Source organism: Etheostoma spectabile, chromosome 15, assembly GCF_008692095.1.
Source record: "Etheostoma spectabile isolate EspeVRDwgs_2016 chromosome 15, UIUC_Espe_1.0, whole genome shotgun sequence".
Classification (NCBI taxonomy): Eukaryota; Metazoa; Chordata; class Actinopteri; order Perciformes; family Percidae; genus Etheostoma; species Etheostoma spectabile.
In genome coordinates this window covers 18,410,998-18,424,943 of record NC_045747.1, presented here as the reverse complement: position 1 = coordinate 18,424,943, position 13,946 = coordinate 18,410,998, and the positions used below count along the sequence as shown (strand labels likewise).

The window sequence follows — 13,946 nt, the reverse complement described above, 5'->3', positions numbered from 1 at the left end:
ATTTATGGTCAATAAACCTCATTTATAGGAAAGTACACCTAAAATAATTGAGTTAGCAACAGGAATTAGCAATTATTTAGACTAAAATTAAAAGAAAGTATGTCAACTTTTACTTAATACTATTTCAAAAGCACAAATTGAATAAGACACCCCAAAAAATTACCGAAAGTAGAGATTTAGTACTTGCCAACGAGCGTTGTGTGGAATCGATCATGTTTTTTTGGGTGGTTAAAAAGAACATTAATATAGGAAAACGGGTCAATTAGACAAGAGGACAATATGAAGGTTAATCAAAATAACAAAAATAATCGTTAAAGTCCTGAACAGCAACACCCAATAATCATCATAAGTGAAGAATAAGAGCTACCGGTTCTGTGAAAATCAAAATTACTCATGCCTCCCTGAAGGTTGTCCAAGGTAAAAGATCATGTTGTTTGTACTCTATTGTAGCCAACAAACAAAAACAATAAGTCAGCCTCCCCAGCTGTCCTGAGGTCAGTTTGTCTACGTCATTAAACCTGCTGCAACCAGCAGTCGGTGATCAAACACCTGGAGAGAGTCGGCAAGCTGGAAACGAGAAACTGGAGCCGAGATTCCTGCCGCCTGAGCTCACAGCCGTGGGAAGCTCCGGAGTGAAACCTCGTCATGAATGGAGCTTCCTGCCTCGGCCTGTCAGAGGGCAGAGCGTGTGTGTGTGTGTGTGTGTGTGTGTGTCTGGGTGCCGCCGGGTCCTGATAGTGCCTCACCAAATTTAGAATGGAAACTACTGTGGAGAGACCACAGGGGCAGAGAGGAGGAAGGGGAGGGGGTGGGGTGTAACCCCACGCCAAAAAATAACCTCGAGTGATGAGGACACGCTGAGATCACCTCTTTGAACCGCCAAGCACTTGGTGCTCTCCAGTGATGTGTGTACACATGGATTTACGCACAACACACACACACACAGAGGATGCACATCCAAAACAGGCTCTTACTAACAAGCAGTAGAGATGCCACTGAATATCTCGGGATGTTGGTCAAAACATTTATTTTTTTCACATTTCACAGTGAAAGCGAGGACTAATGTAAAATATAGATGGGTTTCAGTTTTTTAGGGTTAAATTATGGAATGAACTTAATGAGTATGTGATGTGATGTAAGGTGTATGTCTCTATTAAATTTAAAAAAATAAATTAAAATAAGGGTTATGAAGTGATGTCAATAATTGAAAATTACTAGGATTGGAAGTAATTAGTAAAAAATAAGCTCCATCTTCAGCCTATTCTTTTTTTGCTTATCTACGGTGGCAAATTGTGGGACTTTTTTTAACAGACAGCCTGTGTTAAAAACTGGCTGTGTGTGTAGTTTAAAAGATATGTCCATCAGGGCACAGATGAATGTCTTTTTGGAGGTTGACCCACGTAAAAAGGGACGAATGGTGTTTTTCCATCACATGGTACCTCCTCGGCTCGACTTTTTGGGTTTTCCATTATGAAAAAAAGTCCCTGGTACCCGTCTACAGGTACTTTTTTTTTTTTTTAGTATCACCTCTGTCGAGGTTCTAAGCGAGCAGAGGCGATCCAGAAAGGTGAAGTAAAAACCTGCAGACTGCTGATTGGTTGGAGAGAATCGTCACTCATCACTGTGTCATCATCGCTAGCGACAGACCGGGGTGTCCTGAACAACCCTGCTGTGTTTTAAATAGTTTAGCCAGCGGGGTTTTTTGCTCCTTCCAGCTTCTTTTGAAACTAAATGTGTCTTTTGGCTGTGGAAACAGCCACATGCCAAAAATCAAAAACAACACACCTTTGACATTCTGTGTGTGTGTGTGTGTGTGTCGTGTTAGGTCACGGCAGAGGCAGTACTGATTCTGCTATGGAAAAAGCACAGGGCACCGGTCGAGTAGAGCTTTAGCTTTGTCCATGCTTTTTTCCCCAGCCCCTAAACTATAAGAAAGTCCTTTACATCAATAATGAAAATGTACTCATTACTTAGGCAATATTGTGAAATTGTCACCGTCATGAATAAAGTTTCTTTTTCCAATGCAACACCGGTCAGTTAATGGTACTAAGATGCAATGGGTAACGAGATTATTCCTGCTCCACGGCACTAAAAGCACCAAACACTCAATCCAGTATTGCTGATCAAGATTTCGGGCCTTTTAAAACTCACTTTCTGGCTCAGTCATCAAACACTCACTGCCGTTGGCATTTCAAGACTCTTGCATTTTCAAAGCTAGTATCATATCGCCTGTGGCCTCAGAAGGCATTTCAACTGTGAATGTCTTAAAAAAAATAACAAAAAATTGTTAATGAGCATAGCGATTCTTATTGATGCATTACAACCATCTACTGTTGTTAAGGTCAGATACTTCTTCATGTCCCTTTTCTAACAGGTCTTAGTCATTCACTAGAATTATCTTATACACACACTCCAAAATATAACTTCTGTCCTGTGTGAGCAAACGAGTCAAGACACCTGCCCTGAGTGATCTTTTTCCTATGTTACTGAGTTTTGGGATTTACAAACAGAATACAATTGCTAGAAGCTATATTGAGGAGAGTCTTTTTTACTTTGGAGACCCATTGTTGATCAAACCTCTACCACTGCCCCTGTGCACTACACAATCTTTGAGAAGTATTCCACAATCATGATTTTTTTTTTTTGTACTGCTAGTCAACTTGCCAAGAGGTGTACGAGTTTGATTTCAGCTAGTCTGGATTAATGGAAGTCCATTTCCAGGATCAGACGTCCGGAGCGTCAGGCTTTGCCATTTCTGCTCTCTGTGTGTTGCCGTTCTGGAACTCTGTTCGCATCAAGAAACAACAAACAAACTCTGAGCTAGCAAGCTACACTCTTAAAGGTCCCATTGTATGAAAATTTCACTTTGAGGTTTGTTAACATTAATATGAGTTCCCCCAGCCTGCCTATGGTCCTCCAGTGGTTTGAAATGGCGATAGGTGTAATAAGGAGCAAGGTTACTTCCCCTTTCTCTGCTTTGCCCGCCCAGAGAACTTGGCCCACCAATGACAAAGAGACATCATGGCTTTCAAACGCACAAAGTGCCCCCCCTCCCCCCAAAAAAGAAAATGTTTACAGCATTTATTATCTAACCGGGACATTTTGGGACCAATTGGCGGAGAAATAAAATAAATTACACGGGGTCGCACATTAGGTTCAACCATGTATCCAGGGGGGCAGCCTCTATCTCACCACCCAGTAAGAGCGTGCGCCCTACGTAGGCCGAGTCCTCCGCAGCGGCCCGGGTTTGAGTGCAACCTGTGGCCCTTTGCGGTGTCATCCCCCATCTCTCTCACAAAAAAACACGTATCCAGCTAACAGCTCACATTACCTTCATTTCATAATGTACGTGGCGATATTTACCAAAACAAGTTGCCTGCTGAGAGTATTTTACAGAGCGTGTGTCTGAAGCATAGCGCCGCCCAAGACAATTGTGGTTGGTTTAAAGATAAGCAAACAACCCAGTGGTTGGTTTTCTTTGTCCTGTCCCAGAATGTATGTGTGGTGTAGCCAGACCTTATTCCACAGCCCTGTGGAGGTAGGTTTGGCAATGCAAGACTAGGTTTCAGCATCACATTCCTGGTTTCTCATGCTGGATGTGCTTATCTCTCAGAAACCTGTTGTGACTTACTGCCATGTAGGGTCTGCAGCCTGCGTCTCGGGTTTTGGCGATGGAGTCCACCAGCTGACCGCTGATGCCAAAGTCACACAGCTTTATGTTGCCGTTCCTGTCCAGGAGGATGTTTGACGGCTTTATGTCTGAAGGAGGGTGAAGAGAAACGGGTGGTTTAAAAAAAAAAAGAAAAAGAAAAAAAAAGACACCTGAAGGTCTACAAAATTAGACTGGAGATAATAACACAGGTATCTTCTTACCTCTGTGGATTATTTTCAAGTTTTCTTTTAAGTGGTTAAGGGCCTTCACAGTCTGCAAAACACGGAGAAGGATTTAGCAGCTGGAGTCGAACATCTGGCGTCGTTATTTGTGAAAAGTGGGACAGGATCGCCACGACGACTTACCGCTAATGTTATTTTCCCTAATATTTCCTCTGGAATCACGTCGTCTAATGAGCAATATACAAATTTGTAAAACTTGTCTAACGAGGTAGCCATAAGTTCCATACAAATCCAACAGTCGCCCTGAAAGAGAAGAGAGTCAGTCGCGAGTTTTCAATTCCAACGCATCACTTTGATAATGAAATGAGAGCTGAGGTCACCTCTCTGAACAGAGCACCATAAAACTGCACGATGTAGGGACAATCGCTACTTCTCATGACCACGTCAAGGTCCATCAGCAGCTGCTTCTGTTCCTTCTCGTCAACCGTTGACCGAATTCTCTGCGAAACAAGATTAACAGACACGTAGTCACTGGTGGCGTCTAATGTATTGTTGTTGAGAGAGATATAGATAGATAGATAGATAGATAGATAGATATACACACACACATATAGATAGAGGCCAGAATCTGCCTTTGGGGGAGGGGGCGCATTTCAAAGTGGGGGGGTCTGGGTGTCCCCCCCCAGGGAAGTTTTGAGCAAAGGTTGATACCGATACAAATATTTAATTAACAAAAAAATTCAGAAATGCGTAACAAAAGACTAACAGTTTTTTGTAGTTATTTATGTTAATGATTTGTTTTATTGTCACAACAGAAGAACATCAACATATAACATATACTAAAGTTCTGATTAATAAAATGTAGACAAATACAAACTTAAGATATGAAACTTAAAGTCCTTTGAACAAAAACACACTAACAAAAAAAATAATCAGTGTTGCCAACAGGGACGTTGTAGCGCGCCCTCTTGTGGACAGACTATGCAACGCCAACGCTCATAACATCGTTATTTTATTTTTAAAATATCCATTTGCATACATTTTGCATTTTTAAGTGGGTATAGGGAAATCCTGGAGCTTTCTTGGTGGGTAAAGGTCTACTGCACATACCTGAGTCTCACGTTGACTACACCACTGCACGTAGTCGACATCAAATCTGCATCTGGATATCTACATATCATAAAAAAGGTCAATTACCTTGACCGCCATGATCTGGTTACTCGGCTTGTGCACCATCTTATTGACGGAGCCGTAGGCCCCGCGGCCGATCTCGCCCAGATCTTTGAGGTCCTCGGCTGTGAAGTCCCAGTGCTGCTCTGGGGAGATCTTCAGCTTTCCCGATGACTCGATACTGTGCGTCCTCAGCCTCTCTCTGCCCGAAACCAGAAGTGGACGTGAGTGTAAAGAGAACAGAAACAAGCAAAATATCTAAATATAGTAACCCTGGACTTATCCTCTCCAGGACTGTGATGGTTTACTCACATGTGCGGGTTTTGAAAGGGCGGCCCGGCCGTGTTCAGTGTGAATCTAGTCGCGGGTTTGATCGGAGGGTTGGCAAAGTTCAGCTTCAGAGCTTTGCGTTTACCTGAGCAGGGGAAAAAATAAATGGTAACGTGATCAGATGTTAATTCAAGCAACACATGTTGAGGGTTGAGCAAGACTGGAAGCAAACTCACCCCACATGGAAGGATAGAATGACAAAACCAACACAAACCATAAAATGAGATAACAGAGGGAGTGAGGAGACAAGTAAATTTATCCAAATTTACTCAAATCCATGGATGTCATGCTTTCCATAGAACAAGGGGATAAGAGGCAACATCTGCATCACCATATATGGATGTTTAAAAAAATAAATTCAAAACTTGCTGTCATATGTCCATAAATATACTCACCGATGAGCCATGGATAAGTCTGGTGATAGTTTTTTTTTTTTGTCTTGTCAACAAATCTCATTTAAAAGACCAAAACCAACAATGAATATATGTATTAAGAAGGTGTGTGTGTGTATCACAGCCTGATTTATTTTCTTCCTCTGTGCCATAGAGCTCTGTTGTTGTTAAAAACACATCAATGAGCCACACCGTTGCCCTGGGAGGGAGGGAGGGAGGGACGGACGGAGTGTGTGTGTGTGACACACACACACACACACACACACACACACACACACACACACACACACAACCACCCACACACACCACACACACACACACACAAAACAACACACAACACAACACACACACACACACACACAACACACACCCACACACACACACACACACACACACACACACACCACACACACACCACACACACACACCCACACACACACACACACACACACCCACACACCACACACACACACACACACACACACACACACACACACACACACACCTAACAAAAGAATTATTTACTCTGGTTTGTGTGCTAAAAACTACAGTGACCAGCTGTTTCTGTTTTGAAGTGTAACTATACAGAAGGAACCAGTGAGACTAAATCATCGCTAGTTTTGGTCTTTTTATGGAATTTCTTAACAATAAGGAAATTGCAGAATAACACTCTTGTACTATACATTAAATCAGCATTTAAAACATCAGTTCAACTTTTAAAAAAGCTGTCTACATTATGACTTTAATCCAGTTACTGTAATAGTCTTAGGGCATTTACACACCAGGGCCATTGTTTTGTGTGTCAATAATCTGCACGTCAACATATTGTTTCCGAACTGTTGTTTTTGGCATGAGTACTTTCACACAGAACGTGATTTCGTTGCTTGAGCAGCATCCCGAGAAGGACTTCAAACTGTCCCCCCCCCCGACATCCTAACCAGCCGTGGTAGATTTTGGCACAAATATTTAAACCGTTTATCGAACAACTCTCGCATATTCTGATCGCTGATGTTCTAAATAGTTTGATGCAGCTGAGAATTTACCAATTTTCTGTTTTTTTATTCCTCACGCACCCAGTGTGTAAAGGTCTTAAGAGTGGGTAATTTTAGTGCTTTCCACATTTGAGAAACCTTTATTCTACTTTTCATTCTGCTCTCTGATTTGCGATATGACGACTACGCCAGTTGAAAATGTATTTCATCTCAGCGTATGAGTTGTCATATCACCCGACCCGATCTTATCTGTGTCACCTGCTCCGAAGAATTCAGTAGAACCAAATTCACTGCTTTCTTAGTCATATCTGTAAATCCTATATTTGATGCAGAAACGGAACCGTAGCATGCTGCTAAAACCCCAAACACCTACATTAACAGATATCACACACACACACACACCAGCCCACACATGAACACAATATAAAAAGGGAAAAAGAAACCACTTAATAATAAATGCCATGCTTCTCAAGGCCAACTGCTTTGATTTCACCTTCCAATCCTAGGCCAGCGCTCCACGCTCGCACCGTTCCACCCACAGTACCACAAGAATGTGTGCACTTGAATTCCAATCGGCTTGAATGCAAAAACACCGTTTGAGATGACAACTCTGGAGTGTGTGTGTGTACCATGTCTCGACAAGCAAGTGCTATGTTCAGGTGCACCCATGCCAATAAAAAAAACAAAGACAACCCCGGTGGAAAACAAAAGGTGACAACACCACAGGCACTATACTTTTGCTTGTTAGTTGCACACTGAAAACCAGTTAGGGAGAGCCTCCATTACAATTGAATTAATAAAAACACAGTTTAGTTGGGAGGATTCCTCTCTCACACCGAGGAAGGCCAGTAAAAAAAAAAAAAAAAAAAAACATTCAGAGGATCTTGTGCCAAAATATCAATGGAAGCTCTGAATTTTAGGCTTGTGCCGATGAGAGAAAAAACAACTTACCTGTAATTTTTTTTGGCAAGAACTTGCTTAATCAGTAGGAAATCAAACTGCACTTTTTAGACAGCACAGCGAAGAATTATTAGGGATTTAGAAATAAAAAACTAATACTGATTTTTTTTAAATAAATGTTGCAGCTTTATCAGATCCCGTTATCTGAGGAAGTTATGTTAAGCGCTGAGCTATTAACTACCGGCACAAGCCTACTTGAACCCATCAGAAGTCTTGACTTGGATTAGTTGAGAACAGCAGGACAGACTCCCCCATACCAGACTGTCAGGCGGAAACAAAGGGATGAGAACTGTTGGTGCTGAAGCAAAAGAGGTTTGGCTTACTTGGGGGAGCTCCAGACAGGTTTATCTGAAACCCTAGAGGTGAGAAGACAGCTTTTATTTTCTTCATATTTCACCTTCACGTGTTATGTCGTCTCTAAGAGAGAGTGCTTTGTTAGTGAGACCTAATGTCACCTCCCTCATCTAAATCCATCTCTTCCTGCAAAAAAAAAAAAAAAAAAAAGGTGTCCGTTTCACCCAAAAAACCAGGACTACAAAGAATCCCGCAGTTATTTGGGGGGAGGGGGGGTTGACAAGTAATCCCAGAAATTGGCCTTGCTTTGCTGACACGTCAAACACATCTACCGCAGGTGAGATGCATCACCTGGAGGGTAATGCATTAGCATGCACACGCATTTATGAAACAACTGGGAGTCTGGTGAAGTATGTCAGTCAGTGGAACAGCAAAAAGGTAGAGAGGCAAAATTAACTGCAGATGAAAGAAACATAAAAAAAGGGATCTACAAATGAGTATGGATTACCATCGTGGGAAACACACATTAGAGTTTAATAAACATTTTCTTGGGACAGCTCACCGTCATTCAGCATCATGTCACCAGTTAGAAATCATTAGTTAGCAGCAGTAAGGTAAAAGGTGAGACATGGTCAGGGAAATGGGAATTAAAGTACAGGATTATACAACAGGGCTACATATTAGATACCTGATAGGTTATGATTATAAAATCAAATAAATCAAAGTATTTAAAGCATTGGTTATTATTACTGTTAGGATGTATTAAAGTAGCATCTATTACTTTGTAATCAGGGGAACCATGGGTAGTAAAATCAGCATGCATCTCAGTTATACATCGAACTATATTAATTTATTAAACCATCAAGTGAAAGTTAATCAAAAAATAACTCAAAGTGCTTAGTATACAAACTGAACCTTATCAACCTTATCTACGTATGCAAATCATTATCTTTTATGCATTTTGCTTCCCAGAACTTGTCATCTTGTAAATATAACTGGATTTCTAATCAAAACTGCTTATTCTACTCTACGGAATCAATAAAGTGTGTAGCTACCTGTTTCACTCTGACATCTCCAGCAGGTGTTGGACTCTGAAAGTTAAAATGAGACAATGTTTGAACAGAAATACAGCACTATTATGAGAATTTAATTTCGATTTTGTGTTTGGAGTGAAGAGACTTTTGTGGTTTAGATCTCAAAAGCCCAGAGCAGGATTCTCACTCCATACATGTACTCACAAATGCTTGATAATGTGGCAAATGGTGCTGTTAATGGATGGATATCCCATCAATATTTACAATCAATTCAATGATTTTCCATATTGCCAACCCCAAACACCCAATTGATCATGGGTTCACACATCATTTCGTAACGGTGAAAGTATTCTGATCCATTCGGCATGGTTGACACTGGCATAGAGTGAGAAGGGAAGTGCAATCCACTGTTTTTGTGTGGAAGACGCATGGAGCCTCATTTAGGAATAACAGACGTCATGGGAGCTGCAATTCAAATACACGATGACACACTGATTACATCTATGCGGAATAGTGCATATTAACGGTTTAAAATATTTTTTTTAAAAAAGAAAGATTTTATATGCTTCTATAACATATGTAGACATAGCTGCGACGTGCAATTGCCAATTTTTGAAACGGAGTTTGGCGAGATTTTGCCCCGACGGGAGAGAACAGAATGTGACAACATGTCAAAATGGTAATAAGACGTTAAACGTATTTCGTACAAAAATAATTGACTGTCCAATTAATTACAATTGACAAATCAGCACGTTCCTGAAAGGAGAAAAAAAAAAAAAAGCTGCTATATATCCGTTCCTTTGGGAATATTTCTTTCATTCCTGGGAGTAGCCTGAGCCTCCCACGGCTAGCCCTGCTAACATTAACCTTCACTGCAGCAGAATGGAAGCTCCCAGCAACAAGCAGATAGTTCCATTAGCTCCACTTACCCTGCATGCTGCTCATTGTTGTAATGTGCTGAGATTGGGATTGGTTATGATGGTGTGGTGCAGATCCTGCGTTATTGCTGCTGTTGTGGCTGCTAGATGTTGTTGAGTTGTTAGGACTGGGAGTCGCCATTGTTGTGTGTTTGAATTCCATCAGCAGCACCGGGCTGCAATGCAGATACACGGAGAGCAACTTCACCCTTCCCTCCCTGCCACAATAATTCCTGCCCCCCTGACGGCAACTTCAGGCCGCAAAACGGTCCGGTGGCGACTGTAGAGTAGTTTTAAAAGGCGCTGAAATGTTCAGAATTGTAAGAAGTTTCGGACTACGTTAATAGGTAGCTATGGAGTAACGTTAACAAAAACAAACATCCAGCTAGGCTAAGCTAACTAAGCTGGCTAGCTGTACTAGCCAAGAAGCTTTAAGAGCCGCAATCAGCTGACCAAGTGACACTGACATGTCAACACCCACAACTTCGCCCCAAAGCTAACGACAAGCTAGCGACAGTTAGCCAAGACTGCACCGGATGTTATGCTATGTTTCTTTCAAAATAAAACAAAGTATTGGCATACCGGCACAATTGGAGGGAAACATATTATTACCTATTTTGAATGTAAAGATAGAAATGTATGTAATATTGTTAATCTTTTTATTTTTTTAGATGAGGTTCATATTCATAAATCAAAATTTTCAAATTCAAGACTATGCTTTGAACTATTCCAACTTGAAACTGACTTATTTTGAGTCTCTTAAATTAGTACCAAATAAGAAAGATATAACTATATCTGATGTACACTCCAATCTATTTAATTAACAACATCTGTTCCTTATTAACAAGGTTTGTAAATCTGTCACATTTTTATTTATATATTCATTTTTTATTATTTTTATTTTGTTCACTTTACGGCTCCGTTTATATTTTAATTAATACTTCAGTTATCTGGTCTCATATTAAATAAGTTGCAATCTCTTTCTTTATAATTTTATGTTTTGAGCTGTAATGACTGAATCTTGTAAATTTATTTTCAAATAAAAAAAAAAAGTATAGGCATACCGGCAGTGGTGAAAGTAGTATTTATATTTGGAAAAAAAGATGTTACTTTTATAGGTTTGGAGTACAGACGTTGAGTTTCAAAATGTAAGTACTCATTATGCTGTATGGCACAATTCTGAATCATATAGGCCAGGGGTCTTCAATGTTCTTTTAAACCAAGGACCCCTTAACTGAAAGAGAAAGACCAGGGACCCCCTAATACATACAGTATATTGCCTACCATTAAGTTGCTGTTAATTGTTAATTGTTGTTAATTTTTTAACGTGTACATTTTCTACTTTTTGAGTTTTTATATATTGTTATTCTGTCTCTTTACATATTATCTTTTGCCTTTTTACGTTGTTTGTTGTAACTAATAATAATAATAATAAATAAAAAATACAAGTATGAAGAATACATGTCTTTTCAAAATGTAGTCAACAATGATTTTATTTTGTAAAGAAATATCGGAAGTCTTATGTGTGCCTTATGGGTACCTTGACGTCACTGCGGTCTTGGAGAATGTGTGCTCGTTTTGCTGTACGGAGCAGTCAGGGCAGAGAACGTCCAGGCTTTAATCCAACGTAGTTAATGAAAATAGATCTGTATTGTGCCTTTTTCCCACGTTAGAAGATAGTTCTGTTATATAAAAACAGAACGGTGATTATAAGACTGTATCTCTGGGTGTAATTCTGACAGTTATGCAACCGAAAATTGCAAAAACAAAAGAAAATCCGTGTAAAATGATGGTTTACGTGCTAATATCAGGTCAAAAAGTGACTCGCTATGGATATGGAGATATTAAATCATCTGTGGATTATGGTTTATGTCCAAACATGTCAGTGCAACATGCAGAAGTAGTCAATATCAAACTACCCCTTACTGTTTAATCAGACGTGAAGGACTGGGTCAGCGTTGGTTTCTGATGTCTACGCGTCCCGCAGGCCCGGGTGGGGAAGGGAAAGATTAAAAACAACAATGGGGGAAGTTTGTCAAGAGGTGAACTCATGGCTATCTGTCATGTGGCGAGTCTGCAACTTGTTCATGTCTTTATTCTTCGCTCTTGCGACATATGTACAGGTGAGCTTTCACTTTTCATTCATTTATTGTATTTATCTAGCCTTTATGTTTTATATGCATAACTCGTGATCATTGACCAGATGTATTGTGTGTTGACTCTAGATCAATGATCCAGACGCAGGGTTATGGATGGTAAGATTACAGTTATTTCGCACGTCATTTGCCCTTTGGGCATTTTCTTTATGTGATTTGTTATTTTCTGTTGCAGGTTGGTTATGGTGTCCCTGCAGTCCTGTGTGCATTCATTGGCTTGACCCCCCATTTGACAGGTAAGCCTACACAGTGGGGGTTTTAAGTAGATGCATATATTAAGAATTAAAATCTTAATTAATTACATTGAAGCCCAGTAACTTTCGGAGTTTCCTTTCCTGTTTTCCACACGTGATTCCCCCCCCCCCATTGCTGATATAGCGTCATCAAGTGGCTTTATAATGACCGTACAGCTCATATTGTTTTTTTATTATTATTATTTATTTATACAGGGACAGTGCATATTAATGGACATATTTCTGTCAATACGCCAGAGTTAACCAAAAGAGGCTATTTTTCTTCTGCATTCCTTAGATAGATGGTAAAAGTCACCCTAAAAAATGTAAAATTACATATTTACATAACCATATAACAATTACAATATATTATACATGACATAACAATATAACAATTACAATTTATTTTACATTCGGTGTACTGCTATTAAAGTTAAATACAAGAAAAGGGAAGTTAAATGTACACTAGAAACATAGCTGACAAGACAACATGAACACACAACACAAAATAACACACACACACACACACACACACACACACACACACACACACACACACACACACACACAAGGCAAGAAGCCAGCAGGGTGCAGCAGGAGCAGGTCTGAGGTTTGATGGGAATGTTGACAGCTCTGATTGTCAATGAGCATTTTTTTTAACTGCATCTTGAATATAAAGCTCACCCCTTAGAACAGTAGGCTACAAGATGCTGCAGATCTGTGTTTATTATTATTATGTTTTTATTCCTTATTTGCAGAGACGTTGCCATGGAGGCGTGTTGCTGATCTCCATGTGATGGTTTCCAGCTCCGTTGTTGCCATGTTGGGATGGAGACTCTACAGAGAACGGATCACAGAGATCTTCCAACAGGAGCAGGGCAGGTATAGATCTCTGTCTTTTACTTAACCCTCCTGTTGTCCTTGGGTCAAATTTGTCCCGTTTTTTTTTTTTTTTTAATTTCTACATCAGATCTTTGGTTTTCTTTTAACCAAATTGCCCCAAAATGACGTGGTTCCATAAAACGCTCTTCGCAAGTGAAATTAAAGATCAGATCTCTACTTTCATTGAATTTTGGGGTGTTTTCATTCACTGTTATAGCACGATCCTGTATAAACTTTGACATGTCTGTGATTAGCAATTGTTTCTCTGATCTTAACTTCATAATTCCTGCTTTTTTTCAAACACAAAAATTAGATCATTTCATGTAAATGAGGTTTTTGACCATGAATTTAAAATATTATTGTTCAACTAGTGTTATTACGTTGGTTTTAGTGGTGAATATACTGGTGGTAATGGGGGAAAAAAGTGTCAAAACATTGTAGAAAGCAACAAAAGGTTAATAACGGTGTCTTAAACGTGTTAATTTTGACCCTGGAGGACCACACAAGGGTTTAAAAACAGCACTGTAGTCCTCTAACAAGCATTCCACACTTGTTTGTGCATTTTTTGCACTTGAGAATATGTATGCTCTACCTTATGACTATTATAAAGGCCGGGGGAACTTTTGTTAACTCTAAGTATGCATAAGAATATACAATTTTATGATTTGAGATCTGACTATTACGCACAATGGTTAACCCTCCTCCTGTCCTCGGGTCAAATTTGAGCCCTTTAAAAAAATGTCCATATCTGA

General features: G+C 39.9%; 2 protein-coding genes and 1 long non-coding RNA gene across 6 annotated transcripts in view; 2 read left to right on the top strand and 1 right to left on the bottom strand.

Moving 5' to 3' along the window:
* map2k4a (mitogen-activated protein kinase kinase 4a) overlaps positions 1 to 13,946 on the bottom strand; it is a 30,431-nt gene that overhangs the window by 3,935 nt on the left and 12,550 nt on the right. The window contains exons 2-10 of one of the 4 annotated variants that reach the window (XM_032538205.1): positions 9,936 to 10,226; positions 9,028 to 9,063; positions 8,002 to 8,034; positions 5,317 to 5,419; positions 5,032 to 5,206; positions 4,215 to 4,334; positions 4,018 to 4,137; positions 3,874 to 3,925; positions 3,632 to 3,759 (exon numbers count right to left, since the gene is read on the bottom strand). In XM_032538205.1, coding sequence (XP_032394096.1) covers positions 3,632 to 3,759; positions 3,874 to 3,925; positions 4,018 to 4,137; positions 4,215 to 4,334; positions 5,032 to 5,206; positions 5,317 to 5,419; positions 8,002 to 8,034; positions 9,028 to 9,063; positions 9,936 to 10,086 — 918 coding nt within the window. In that variant the 5' untranslated portion in view covers positions 10,087 to 10,226. Of the gene's footprint in view, positions 1 to 3,631; positions 3,760 to 3,873; positions 3,926 to 4,017; positions 4,138 to 4,214; positions 4,335 to 5,031; positions 5,207 to 5,316; positions 5,420 to 8,001; positions 8,035 to 8,534; positions 8,825 to 9,027; positions 9,064 to 9,935; positions 10,399 to 13,946 lie in introns of those variants that run through there. The other 3 variants (XM_032538207.1, XM_032538206.1, XM_032538209.1) reach the window with 3 other exon arrangements.
* Positions 248 to 13,946, top strand: part of LOC116703461 (uncharacterized) — a 21,864-nt gene continuing 8,165 nt past the window's right edge. Inside the window, exons 1-2 of the long non-coding RNA XR_004335442.1 lie at positions 248 to 257; positions 11,441 to 11,446. This is a non-coding gene — a long non-coding RNA (uncharacterized LOC116703461). The remainder of the gene's footprint in view (positions 258 to 11,440; positions 11,447 to 13,946) is intronic.
* tmem220 (transmembrane protein 220) overlaps positions 11,517 to 13,946 on the top strand; it is a 3,280-nt gene continuing 850 nt past the window's right edge. The window contains exons 1-4 of the mRNA XM_032538211.1: positions 11,517 to 12,046; positions 12,149 to 12,178; positions 12,255 to 12,315; positions 13,071 to 13,194. Of these exons, the coding sequence (XP_032394102.1) occupies positions 11,945 to 12,046; positions 12,149 to 12,178; positions 12,255 to 12,315; positions 13,071 to 13,194 (317 nt within the window). The 5' untranslated portion in view covers positions 11,517 to 11,944. The remainder of the gene's footprint in view (positions 12,047 to 12,148; positions 12,179 to 12,254; positions 12,316 to 13,070; positions 13,195 to 13,946) is intronic.